The sequence below is a fragment of the Nannospalax galili genome, unplaced genomic scaffold (genome assembly GCF_000622305.1).
Source record: "Nannospalax galili isolate Female #2095 unplaced genomic scaffold, S.galili_v1.0 scaffold342, whole genome shotgun sequence".
NCBI classification, from domain to species: domain Eukaryota; kingdom Metazoa; phylum Chordata; class Mammalia; order Rodentia; family Spalacidae; genus Nannospalax; species Nannospalax galili.
The window spans coordinates 2359974-2374483 of NW_008349359.1; the positions used below are offsets into that span (position 1 = coordinate 2359974).

The 14510-nt window shown below is 40.8% G+C and overlaps 1 protein-coding gene across 3 annotated transcripts in view; it reads left to right on the forward strand.

The window, feature by feature from the left end:
* Positions 1-14510, forward strand: part of Stard9 (StAR related lipid transfer domain containing 9) — a 133127-nt gene that overhangs the window by 1255 nt on the left and 117362 nt on the right. For all 3 annotated transcript variants that reach the window (XM_008846832.3, XM_029570257.1, XM_029570256.1), the window contains exons 2-3: positions 4400-4469; positions 6173-6289. In XM_008846832.3, coding sequence (XP_008845054.1) covers positions 4400-4469; positions 6173-6289 — 187 coding nt within the window. The remainder of the gene's footprint in view (positions 1-4399; positions 4470-6172; positions 6290-14510) is intronic.

A 14510-nucleotide genomic window follows, 5' to 3' on the forward strand; every position in this document is an offset into this window, starting at 1 on the left:
GTGTTTTGGTTGGTCAGTGGTTTTTTTTCAACATCTGGCTTTGCATAACTGCCTGTGCTGACTCAGGCCTGGGGGCTTTGGAGGTGCATCTAGGACCCAGAAGGTAGCCTCTGGTAGATCCTGTTCTTTCCCAACTATTCTTTTAGGGTTTTTTAAAAAAAATTTATTTTATGTGTATGAGTGTATTGCCTGTGTGTATGTGAGTTCACCCATGTCGTGCAGTGCCGCGGAGGTCAGAAGAGGGTTTCAGATTCCCCTGGAACTGGAGTTAAGGATGGTTTGTAGCTGTCATGTGGGTGCTGGGAATTGAACCCGGGTCCTCTGCAAGAGCAATCAGTGCTCTTAACTGCTGAGCCATCTCTCTCCAGCCCCTCTTATAGAGTTCTTATGATAGCAACATTCAGCACTCTTAACAGTAACTTCTTAGTTCCTTGGAAACTAGGAATTTCTTTTTTTTAATATTTTATTATTTTTATTTTATGTGTATGAGTGTATTGCCTGCATATAGGTAAGTGCACCTGTGTCGTGCAATGCCCGTGAGGACAGAAGAGGCCCTCGGATTTCCTGGAACTGGAGTTACAGACAATTGTTAGCTACCATGTGGGTTCTGGGATTTGAACCCGGGTCTTCTGCAAGAACAACCAGTGTTCTTGACTGCGGAGCCATCTCTCCAGCCCCAAGAAACTAGGAATTTCAACTAGCATGAATTAGATGAAGAAAATGATGTTGAGATTCATTGTTGTTTGCAATTATTGTAGACAGTAACAGATCTCATCCAATAAAAGTGAAAAGAAGACCTCAAAACTTACTTTTAGCTCAAGTGAAGAGGCTTAAATGCAAGTGGTAGAATGCCAAAACTGCTGATCTCCAGGTGGAAGCACATTTTAGGAGGCTACAGGCTCATGGTCACGGAGTCCCAGGCAGATACAGAAATACTCAGTGTGACCTCAGCTAAGAAGTCCAGATCAGACCATTCCTCTCTTCCCACAGAATTTTGCAGATAGTGGTGATAGCCACTATCCTTACTGAGGCTCTTTCGCATGTGGAGAATCTGCTGATTTTTTTTGTAGTTTCAACCTTAAAATAAGTCATTGGCACAGTTTCAGTTAATAAGTGGATCTGATGTTGTGCTTGGGAAGAAATCTTAACCATCATCTGGGCCAAGCTTACTTTTTTTTTTTTTTTCCAGATGAGAACATGGTCTTAAGTCCCAAAAGCAGAATTTGATTCATTAGACCACACTGCTTCCTGAGATTCCCCCAAATGCTCCTTTGTTTGGAAGGACTAGAATGAACCCTGAATAAAATAGTGATACAGAAGTGGTTTTGAAGTCCTACCTTCAACCTCAGTTGTTTCCCATAATCAGAGATTCTGTGTGTCATTATAGGATGCTGCTCCTTGTCTATCCAAAATCATTGACCACTGAGAGAATACACCTGCCACTTTTTAGTCTCTGCCCTGCTCCCTGTAACTTTTCATCTGCTATATATATAGTTTCTTCTATTCTTTATTTTTTGTTTTGTTTTGTTTTGTTTTGTTTTTTGAGACAGAGTTTCTGTGTAGCCCCAGCTGGCCTGGAACTTTCTAGGTAGACCAGGTTGGCCTCTATCTCGTAGAGATCCACCTGCCTCTGATTTCTGAGTGCTGAGATTAAAGGCATGTGCCATGTATGCCACCGAACTAACTCTTTATCTTTTATTTATAAAATAGGGATAACCGGACCAGAGAGATGGCTCAGTGGTTAAGAGCACTGGATGTTCTTACAGAAGACCAGAATTTGAATCCCAGCACCCACATGGCAGCTAACAACCATCTGTAACTCCAGTTCCAGGGGATCTGACACCCTCTTCTGACCTCCATGAACACTGCATGACATGAGTTCCCCTTCATACATGCAGGAATAACACTCATACACATCATTTTTTTTTAATTTAAAAAATAGGGATAACCATTTCAGTGTGTTTATAAAAATTAATATGATTTTAGACTTTTGTTAGCATATATTACTTGTACAAAATAACAGGTTTTTTTTTTATCTTATCCTTTTTTGTTACTCTCTCTTGTGGCTAATCAAGTGTTAAGTTATGATTTTTTAGTGACTTTTTATTCTTCTGATGCTTTAACTTTACTGTCTGGTTTTTTACAGTTTTACAAAGGGAAATAGATACGAATTCATAGCATTTTGGTTCTATTCCCCTCTAGGATAGTGGTTTTTTAAAATACATTTTATTTATTATTTTTATTTTATGCGTATGAGTGTATTGCCTGTATGTATGTGAGTGCACCGTGTTGTACAATGGTCAGAAGAGGGCTTCAGGTTCCCCTGAACTGGAGTTAAGGACAGTTTGTAGCCACCATGTGGGTGCTGGGAATCAAGCCCAAGTCCTCTGCAAGAGTAGTCAGTGCTCTCAACTGCTGAGCCATCTCTCCAGCCTCTAGGATAGTGGTTTTTAAACTATAGTACACATAAAATTTACCTAAAGAGCTTATCATCCACCCCATCCTTGAATACTTGAATGAATGCAGTCCTCGCCCACTCCCCATAATTCTGATGCGGCAGCCCTGTGGACTTATTCCTGTTCAAAACCTTTAACTCTGAAGAATGAGTTCTGCTGCTAGGTTTCAGAAGCCAGTGGTAGTAGCAGCCACTTTGTCTTGTTCAGGGCCTTTTCTTAGGAATGAGTTGAGCTCATTGAGGTCAACTCTTTCACTGAGACTGGTATCCTTTCTGCTCTCTTAAAATTTAATGCCAACTTTTTTTTTATTGATTACTTGAGAATTTCCTACAATGTTTTTGATCATATTCAGACCCCCTCCCTTATCTCCAACCCCACCTTACTACCTCCTTCCCCCCGACTTCATGACCTCTATTATATTTTAAAGGACTATTGAGTCTAATAAATTAGGCTCAGTTTGTTCTCCAAATGCTCTTTGGTATGGGTTCATTCCCTGAAGCCTGACCAACCTACCCGGCATCACATCCTTAAAGAAAACTGACTCTCCCTCTCCCAGCAATTAGCAATTGCTAATAGTTCCTTAGTTAGGGCTAGGGTTTCTTACCCCCACCCTGTGCATGCTGGGAATTTGTCTGGCTTGAACTTTCATAGGTTTTGTGCATGCTGTCACAATTGCTATGAATTCATATGTACAGTTGTCCTGCTGTCTGGAAAACATTGCTTCCTTGTAGTGGTCCACCACCTCTAATGCCAGCATTTCTTTAGAAGAGCAGAGGTGAGTAGCATTTAGCATCTGATGGACTGATAATCCTGGGATTTTAGGAGCACCCCTGGACTTCATCTATAAAGTTCTCAAAAAAGTACATCAGGGCCTTAAGGAAAAAACAACAACAACAAAAAAAAAAAAAAAACAAGGAAATTTAAGTAACAGAAATGCCATTTAATTTTTAAAGGGAATTTTTTAAAATTATTTTCTATTTTTTTTGTTCTTTTTGAGACAGTCTCGCTGTAGCCTCCATCTGACCTGGAATGCACTATGTAGACCAGGCTGGCCTTGAACTCACAGAGATCTGCCTGCCTCTGCCTCCTGAGTGCTGGGACTAAAGGCATGTGCTACCACACCCAGCTTAAAAAATTATTTTTAATTTATGTGTATGAGTGCACAGATATAAGTGTACCCATGTTGTGCAATGCCCTCAGAGGTCAGAAAAGGATATTGAATCCCCTGGGACTGGAGTTATGGATGGTTAGTGGCCATGTGGGTCCTGGGAACCAAACCCAGTTCCACTGCAAGAGCATTCAGTACTCAGCCACTAAGCCATCTCTTCAGCCCCGTAAAGGATTTTTTTTTTTATGTGTATGAGTGTATTGCCTTCATGTATGTAAGTGCACTCATATCTTGCCATGCTCACAGAGGTCAGAAAGGGCATTGGATCCCCTGGAACTGGAGTTAATGGATGGTTGTTAGCCACCATGTGTGTGCTGGGAATTGAACCTGGGTCCTCTGCAAGAGCAGTCAGTGCTCTTAACTGCTGAGCCATTTCCAGCCCCATGATTTTTTTTTTTTTTTAAAAAAGAGGTGCCAGGTATGGTCGCACAAGTCTATAATCCCAGCACTTGGGAAGTGAAGACAGGAGGCTCATAGCACAAGGTTATCCTCATCTACGCAGTGAGTTTTCTGGTCTACCTGAAACTCCGTGTCAAAAAGCAAAACGGCTGGGTGTGGTGGCACACGCTTTTAAAAATCCCAGCACTCAGGAGACAGAAGCAGGCAGATTTCTGTGAGATGGAGGCCAGCCTGGTCTACATAGTGAGTTCCAGGCCAGCTGGGGCTACAGGGAGACCCTGTCTCAAACAAAACAATAATAACAGGAAAAACAAAAAACAAAAAAACCCAACCAGACAAAAAACATTTCTTCTTATTTGAATACTGATTTTCTTAGGGAGATCAAAGAAGGAGGAAGAATCATTGTGGAAATTGACAACAAAGTGGCAAAAATCAGGAATTTAAAGGTAAGCCTGGAATTGTTTTATTCTTTTTTTCTACTGAGGAGCTGTTATAATTACATGTGTCCTCTGGGGGGTGAATATGTTTGATATAAGGGAGACTAGAGATATAAGAGGATTGTGGGAAAAGTTTGGAAAGCAAATAAAGAAAATTTGATGTTTAGAGTACAGATGTGGCTCTTATAGCTCAAGTTCTGTCAAATAAGGTGCAAGCAGCTATTTTAGAAACAGATTGGTAGCTGCATGGGTGATGTTATGGGGGCTATGATTAGCTTTATTTATGCCGGGGTAATCTACATGAATACTAACTCAACTGACCACAAGTTAGACTTTGTTCTGAGCCCCTCAACTCATATCACTTTATCTAGAGACATAATTAGGGACTTTAGTGTGTGCCTAATAATTCAGGATTTATTATTTATTGGCCATAGTGAGGCCCACACATCAGCTTTCAGACCCCAGAAGGGAGTTGGTCACTAGCCTGAGTCTTGTTGCAGATTTTCTTCCACAGACCTGACTGAACTTTGAATCACAATTGGACAGACACAGGGAACTTCCCTACTCCTCAGCCCCTCCTAGAGCCAACTTCCTCCATCCTTCCTGAAACGGAAGATGGAAGGGTTCTTCTTTGTAGGCCTGAGCAGTGGAAAGAAGCCAGGAAGGTGACCACATGACCACTGCTGTAGTTGGGTATCAGCCAGCATTCCGGAGAACAGAGAAGGCTGACCAGCCAGAGTGGTATCTGGACCCCAGGCCTCAGAGCTGTGTCTACTACCATGTTACTTCTGTGATATGATCTGCTTCCTCTTGTCATTAGCTCTTTGCTGAGAGAATGGACCCTGCCAAAGTTTCAACAGGAGCTTGTGGAGGACAAAAGACCTTTTATTCTCTGCCATCTCTCATTTATCTCTGTGGCTTAATCACTTCAGCTGTTTTGTTCTAAGATCTCATACTTTCAGGTCTGGAGAATCTTGGCCAAGAACAAACTTTAATCTGCCCCCTACACACCTCCCTGCTGACTTCCCTAAGGTCAGTTATCCAGGAACAAGCTCCTATTCACTATGATAGCTCCATTCTTCTGTAGTCTTTTATGTGTATGTGTGTATTGCCTGCATATAGGTAAGTGCACCCATGTTGTGCAATGCCCACAGAGGACAGAAGAGGCTGTCAGATCCCCTGGGACTTATGGACATTTGTTGGCTGCCATGTGGGTGCTGGGATTCAAACCCCAGTCTTCTGCAAGAACAAGCAGTGTTCTTGACCACTGAGCCATTTCTCCAAACCCAAGTTTTAACTTTTTTTAATCCAAAATGTTTTTATTAGCATGGTTTCCCATTCTCCCTGAAGGAACATCCTTCTGAAAGCCTTGTACACACATGCACCATCAGTATCCTCTGCAGAGATACTTAGAGAAGAAATGAGTGATGAAGAAGTCCAGAGAAGAAGCTTGCTCATCTGAGCTGCCCTACATCTCATATGTTTGGTGCATATATAAGCAGATACATGCTAGTGTGACAGACAGACTTAGTTTCCTGGGTCTTTGTACCTAATGAAACAGAGACAAATATTACCTTTTTCCTTCGTGGATATCAAAAACATTCTTGTGATTAGCCCCAGTCTCTGTAATTATAGTAGAGAATAATCAAGTGCCGCTGACTAGCTTCTGATGCTATGGCAAAGAAGACACTGGATTCTGTGTTTAATTTTAGATCGACAGTCAAGCAGAGAGCTTTGGAGACTCCCGGGAGAAGGTTGTAGCATTTGGCTTTGATTACTGCTATTGGTCAGTCAACTCAGAGGACCCTGGGTATGCTTCTCAGGAAACGGTAATGTCATTTGTCATTTTTCCTCTACTCTCTTTCTTTTAAAAAGTGTTTGCTGTGAATGTACTTTTCAAGGTTATTATGGCAGTTGCACAGATTGGAAATACTCTAATTGGTACTTTGAACTTTGCGAAAATCTTAATACAAAAACTAATTTTCAAAAGGAAAACACTTTATTATTTTTATTTTTTGGTCTTTTTGAGGAAGGGGCTCCCTGTAGCCCCGGCTGGCCTGGGACTCACTATGTAGACCAGCCTGGCCTTAAACTCACAGAGATCCACCTGCCTCTGCCTCCCCAGTGCTGGGATTAAAGGTATGTGCTACCATGCCCAGCTAAAAGGAAAACACTTCAATGTATTACTGGCCTTTTAAAGTTAGTAGTTCTCGGGGCTGGAGAGATGGCTCAGAAGTTAAAAGCACTGGCTACACTCTTGCAGAGGACCTGGGTTTGGTTTCCAGCACCCACATGGTGGCTAACAACCATCCATAACTACAGTTTCAGGGGATTATACACCCTCTTCTGGGCTCCAAAGGCATTGTGGTGCGCCTACATACATGCAGGCAAAACACTCATACATACAATAAAAATTTAAAAATTTAAGCTGGTAGTTTGAGTAACATTATTTCCTCAGTTCTTTATAACTGGATACTCAGGTAAATTACCTCAGAATCTGGGTGCTGTTTATTATCATATTTTGGTCAGAAACTAAAGATGTTTTTGTCTGAAAAATGGTATGAGTGGCATCAGTTTAAAAAAAAAAAACAACAAAGGAGGGGCTGGAGAGTTGGCTCAGCAGTTAAGAACACTGCCTCTAGCTGGGTGTGGTGGCATGCGCCTGTAGTCCCAGCACTTGGAAGGCAGAGGCAGGTGGATCTCTGTGACTTCAAGGCCAGCATGGTCTACATATTGAGTTCCAGGCCAGCTGGGGCTACAGAGAGACCCTGTTTCAAAAAGACCAAAAAAAACAACAACAACAACAAACAAAAAAAAAAAAACAAAAAAACACTGCTTCTTCTTGCAGAAGACCTGGGTTTGAATCCCAGCACTCATATGGCAGCTAACACAACTGTCCATAACTCCAGTCCCAGGGGATCGACAGCCTCTTCTGTCCTCTGTGGGCATTGCACGACATGGGTGCACTTACCTACATGCAGGCAATACACACATACACATAAAATAAAAATAATAAATAAAATTTTAAGAAAACAAAAGAAAAACAACAACAAAAAGGAGATGGGAAAAGGCTGCTTGGTCAGGGTGTGGGAGCTTGGCTGGTGTCCATTGTGCCTCAGCATGATTCAAGTAGGTGTAAGTCAGTGCAGTTAGTGTTCTGCTGCTGTGATAGTCCAGTGGGGCTCATTTCAAACATGACCTTGAATTATGTATAGCAGAAGGGTGAATAATGAATGCATGTGGAATCCTGGAGGCTAGAATCTCGTTAAGGTCTTACACTTGTACTTATGCTCCTAGGCAGACTGTGAAAGGGATGGACAGCTAGTCTGCATGACCGCAAGAGTATGTAAGAGGCAAATTCTATAGATCAGCTGGCTGAGGACTGAGAGGACCAGCCAAGGCTTTGCTGGCTGAAGCTATTGGTTATCCTTCCTATGCCTTGTAGTTTTGTTTAGCTCTTTCTCAGGTTTCCAGGGGAGGTAGAGGTCTGGCAAGTGAATCTATAGGGTATCTTTGTTTCTGAGAAGCACTAGCATTGTCTTGGTTTGAGCACCACAGAAGGTTATCCTTCAGTCTCCATAATGGCCAGCAAGCCTTGCTCAATTCTGTGATCACAGACCAGCAGCTATTTAGGGTACTCTGTGAAAGTCTGTCCCTAAAGTTGGGAAGAAGCAAAACAAAATCTATAAGGTGGCATAGTAGTACATAGGGTTGTGAGTTAGAGGCCACCCGAGTAGCTTAACAAGACCCCGTCTCTAAAGAAACAAAACAAAATCCCATTTATGTGGCCTTTCATAGTTCAGTATCATTATATTTATATATGAAGCCAAAAAATCACTGCAGGAATATGTCCTTAGGAAATATTATTGGAAATGAAAATATTTTCAGGGGAGACCTGAACAGCCATTTCCTGCAGATGTATATACTTTTGAGTAAAAAGCCAAAATATGGTTTTTGCTATATATTTTAGTCATCTCTGAAACTTTTTCTAATTATACCAAAGGCACACACATATGTACACTCATACACATACACTTACATGTGTACACACAAATATAATAATAAATAATCATAAAAATAAAAAATAACCCAGGTATGGTGTTGCACGCCTGTAGTCCCAGCACTTGGGAGGCAGAGGCAGGTGGATCTCTGTGAGTTCAAGGCCAGCTTGGTTTACATAGTGAGTTCCAGGACAGCTGGGGCTACAGGGAGACCCTGTCTCAAAAAGACCAAAAAATAAAAAAAAAAAATAAATAAAAGAATCTAGTAGAAAAAAGTAAAAGCCAAAGAGCAATAGAGGAAATGGTGGTTCTTATGTTGCCTTATTTAAATGTTACTGGAACGATCAAATGGTGTCCAGACAGGAAGCCTGTGCAAAGCGATAAAACCAGTGTCTTGAATTTTATTCTGACATGTTTATTAATTGTCTGAATCCCTCATTAGTCCCATCAGGGGTCAGGACAGAAAAAGAAGGAAACCTGTGTCACAGACCAGAGTATAGTCAGAGCTCTTACAATGTTGGTAAAGATATATGGACCCAGTCATATGATTCCATCAGAATGCCTCCTGCTTCACCAGAGAATCAGAGCCCAGACTTAACTCTAATTACTATGGCTCTGAGGCCACCCCGTATAGAAGAAACAGATGTCATAAAATCATAGGACTTGGAAGGGAAATAAATGTTACCTAGCTCATCCTCTCTATAGAATTTGTCCTCACATTTAGCAAGAAGAATCAATTGTACTTCAGTTGTTGAGGTATAATTTAGATGAGTAGAATTTGCCTGTTTTTACTAACTTTGTCTCATTGACTAGTCCAGGCTAACCTCAAATCTCCTATTTATGACCTTCTTGCCTCAGCATCCTATGGAATTACAAATATGTTTCACCACACCTGACTTAAAATTTACCAGTTTAGTATATAATATGAGTTTTACATATTAGGTATATAACTGACACTTCAACCAGTAAATAAAACATTCAATCAGCCCCCAAATTATTTTATGACTTTTTGCAGTCTTGTGTTCTGTTCCAATCTATCATGTACTTATCTGTTTCCCGACTCTATAGTTTTGTCTTTCCAGAATGGCCTGGAAATGGGCTCACGCAATGTTGCTGTTGGTATCAGACATCTTTCACTTATGATGTGATTTGTTTGTTTGTTTTGTTTTGTCTTTTTAAGACAAAGTCTCCCTGTAGCCCCAGCTGTCCTGGAACTCACTATATAGACCAGGCTGACCTCAAACTCGTGAAGATCCACCTGCCTCTGCCTCCCAAGAGCTGGGATTAAAGGCATGCGCCACCACACCCAGCTCACTTACGATGTTTTTGAGATTCATTTCTGCAGTTGTATCACACCTTTGACCTTAATTCAGGCTTATTTAGGTCATCTGCTCATCCAGGAAAACTCCTTTTTAAAAAGTTTTTTAAAATTATTTTTGTTTTTATTTTATTTTATTTTTTCCGGACCTGAGGACCAAACCTAGGGGCCTTGAGCTTGCTAGGCAAGCACTCTACCACTGAGCTAAATCCCCAACCCCGTATTATTTTTTTTTAAATGTATGCGTGTATTGCCTGCATGTAGGTAAGTGCACCCGAGTCATGCAATGCCTGCAGAGGACAGAAGAGGCTGTTGGATCCCTTGGAACTGGAGTTATGGACAGTTGTTAGCTTCCATGTGGGTGCTGGGATTTGAAATTCGGTCTGCTGCAAGAACACCCAGTGTTCTTAACCACTGATCCATCTCTCCAGCCCCAGGCAAACTCTTTAGAAGCACTGATTCTAGCTATAGAGTGAGAGACCAAGACCCCCGGGGCCAGTTCCTATTTTATCTTTGGATCTCCATACAAAAGAAGAACGGACAGCAACTTCAGATATATTGCACTGATTTCAGACACCACATATCTGAATGAATTCTCCAACAGCTATTAAGGGAATGGATAGTGAGGAAATATCTAAATATCTGCTTTAAGGGAATTTTGAATACTATCATAAAGAGCTATTCATAGGTAGATATTAACAAGATGTCACTATTCAAAGATGGTAAGAAGATGTCATCATTCATAGGTAGACTTTTAAGATGTCACCATTCATAGGTAGGTATTAACAGTATGTCACTTATTCAGAGAAAATTTTAGATGTTAATGTCAGTAATTCACAGATAGATGTTATGGTTAATTTGTCAGCTTGTTGCGATCTAAGACTACCAGGGAGACTCACATCTGGGCATGCCTGTGGGGATTATCTTGATTAGGCTGAAAAAGACCTAATTGCTATGGTTGGTACCATTTTGTGGACTGGGATCTTGGATTGTATAAAAAAGGAAAAAGTGAGCTGAACACATGCATTCATCATTCTTTGCCTCTTGACTATGGATGCAATGTGACCTGCCTCTTCAGGCTCCTGCTGCCTTGACTGCATCCTTGTACTGTGAGACAAAATAAAGCCTTTCTTCCCTAAGTTGCTTTTGTCAAGATATTATCACAGAAATAGTAACTAAGACAGATCTTAATAAGAATGGAAAGAGGGAGGGAGGGAATGAGAGAGAGAATAGTAATCAGGGAATGTCAAGGGATCACATACCTGTCTTATTATCTCATGACCTTGGTGTCACTTCCCATTCTTTTTAAATGTTTTAAAATGACATTTATTTTTTGAAGAGTGATGGTGTGTACACATGCTACAGTGTGAGGAAGTCAGCGAACAATTTGTGAGTCTGTTCTCTCCTTCTACCATGTGGGTCCCAGAGATCAATCTTAGCAAGCACCTTTGCACACTAGCTAGCCCTAACTTCTTGGCTCTAACTTACACTATTTCCCATTCTTAAGGCAGACCTTTATTGATCAAAATTGTACTTCTATCCTTTTTTAAATATTTGGACTTCCAGCTAAACCTTTTTTTTTTCTTTTTTCTTTTCAAAATTGACCTGTGTTTTTCCTGGCTTTAATTTTTTAATTTTTTAAATTTTAATCTGTTTCTCCTCTGAAATTAGACCCATGTTTGAATTAAGGCACAGATGCTAATTAGCTAACCAACTTTGGACAAGTTACTTAACTGCTCTGCTTCCTATTTTTGTCAGTTACCTGGGTATAATAATAGAGAACTTAGAGTTACCATGTGAAGGAAATGAAGCAGTTAAGTATCCACCTAGTAGTTAGATGTGTTTTGGGGTGCTGTGGTAAGGAACAATAGTTCTCTTGCAGAACTAGAAAAGTAAGGCCCAAACTTTTTCTAAGAGTGGAATCACTTCCCTGATGCTGGGTGTGTTTCCTTCTGGGACAGCATGCTCTGCTTGGAAAACTGAACTAACTTACTCCTGGTGAGGAACATCTGCTGGAGCAGGAGTTCTCTGCTCAAGTATATTGTTGTTTCCCTGATTGTGTGTTTGTAGAACTTTCCACGGGAAGCATTAGCTCAGCATTACTCACGAATAACTTAAGTGACTGTTCAAAACAAGCCCAGACTATCAACAAAAAGCAAGTCTAGGAACAAAAAGCTACCCAGCCCTTTGTGGAGAGCTGTTGTTTCTGTTCTCCTGGGGATCTTTTTTAAACATCTGTTATTTCTCTAAAACATAGTACCCCAAATATTTGTACCTTTTCCAGATTACAAATTGTGTGGATGAATGGGAGATTTTTCTCCCTATAACCATTGAATCAAAATTTAAAATTACAGAAAATAACGATTGTGCTTGCTGGTGATTTTATATTTGTTTAGTCTTCACATTATACTAAATAAACACTGAAAAACATATAAAATACATCATTGCATGCTTGAGGAGAGAAAGGAGAAATAAAGTAGAAAGAAGAGAGGGAAGGGAGGAAGGGAAGGAAAGAGAAACAAAGAGAGAGAGGGAGAGAGGAGAGAGATGAATGAATGCAAATTGATTTTCACCACTTCTGGACTTTACTGTAGAATGTCAGGAACTCGGAGAGACTTCGGAGAGAAACCACATGTATGTGATTAAAGGACTGGAGTACAGGAATCAAGGGGAAAACTGCTGTTAGTATAATATACCTCATGTGCGTTTGAGTATGATTGTTTAATGAAATGTTGATCCAAAGATGCAAAGACTGGCAGTAATGCACCCTAAGTATAGAACATGGTGGGTTTACAGTTTATGGAGCATGAGAATCAGTTGGTCTTCATTTCCATTAAAACAAAATAGAAGACTTCAATCAATTTGCAGATTGTATACCATGGGTACGTGGTGCTACATTAAAGAAAGACTAACTCCTAGAGTCATTCAGCCAAGAGTGGGCCTGATCTGTTTCCATCTGTTCCTACCTGAGCTGTTTGATTTCTCTCAGGACTGTTTCTCCTGAACAAAGGACCTCCTCTGTATTTATTAACTAGCACATCCAGCATGATATGGAAAAGGAATAAGAAACTTTGCCTTAAAAAATCTTTAACCAGCCAGGTGTGGTGGCGCATGCCTTTAATCCCAGCACTTGGGAGGTAGAAGCAGATGGATCTCTGAGAGTTCGAAGCCAGCCTGGTCTACATAGTGAGTTCCAGGCCAGCTGGGGCTACAGGGAGACCCTGTTTCAGAAAGACAAAAAAAAAAAATCTTTAACCAGGGGCTTAAAGAATCTTTAACTAGGACAGATGGGCTAGGTGGTTAAGAGCACTTACTGTTCTTACAGAGGACCTGGATTCAGTTCCCAGGCACCCATATGGTGGCTAACACCTGTCTTTAACTCTGGTTCCAGGGATTCCAGTGCCCTCTTCTGGCCTCTGTTGGCACCAGGCATGCATGTGGTGCACTTAACATATTCGCACGGAAAACACTCATACACATAAAATGAAAATAAATTGTTTTTTAAAAAAATCTAACCAGAGGTTTATTTTTTATTTTTATTTTATGTGTATGCGTGTATTGCCTGCATGTAGGTAAGTGCACCCATGTCATGCAATGCCCACCGAAGACAGAAGAGGCTGTTGGATCCCCTGGAACTGGAGTTACAGACAGTTGTTAGCTGCCATGTGGGTGCTGGGATTAGACCCCGAGCCTTCTGCAAGAACAGTCAGTTTTCTTAACTGCTGAGCCATCTCTCCAGCCCCTAACCAGAGTTTTTACAAGGGAAGAAATTACTTTTTCTGACCCCTGCTGGCCCAGAACAGCCTACAAAACCACAAATAGATGCTATGAACCTATGTCCACATGTTGCTTGCAGCATATGTTTTAGATAATTTGTTGCTTCCAACATTACTGCTTTCAGCAGTGATATCACAAAACACACACACACACACATGCATGCACGCACACACACACACACACATGCGCATGGGGAGGGAGAGGGAGGGGGAGAAAGAGAGTTCTGGGTCAGAGGCACAGAAGGGTCATGACTGAGATGAGAAATAGGGAACATAAAGATTAAAGCTATATGTTTAGCTTGTAAAAATTGATTGCATGAGAGCCCAAGGCCTAGTAAGATTGTTTACATTGTTTTCTTAAAGGCTAGTTAATTTTAAACAAGCTGATTACACAGTAGGAAAGCAAATACAATGTGTAAATGCTAAATGAGCCAAAGAATATGATTAACTTGGTTACAGGTTAGGTAAAAGTTCCATTTGTAATAGAACACATTTCAGAAAAGTCATTTCTATAATTAGGACATAAAGAATAATTTGTGCAGAATTTTTGAACCCTGATATTTGGTGATTAAATAGTTTGATTTTAGAGTTCCAGAGTCTTGAGTTGGGTGCTGGGTGCCATTGTGTACACCTGTGATGCCAGCAGGCTGAGGAAGAGGAATCTCAGGTAAGGCTGGACAACACAGAGAGACTCTGTCTCAAAAAAAAAAAAAAAGCCAGTGTATTAATCATGGAAAAAATACTGTAGATCATTCAAGACACCTCATGTGTATGTGTATTTATGTATGTGTATGGGGATGTGCACCTGTGATGTTTATGGTGGCCAAAGATTGACTTTGGGTATCTCCCTCCATTGTTCTCCACATTCATTTTTAATTACATTTAAACTTTTTTTTTAATCTTTTTTGAGACAGGGTCTCCCTATAGCCCCAGCTGGCCTGGAACTCACTATACA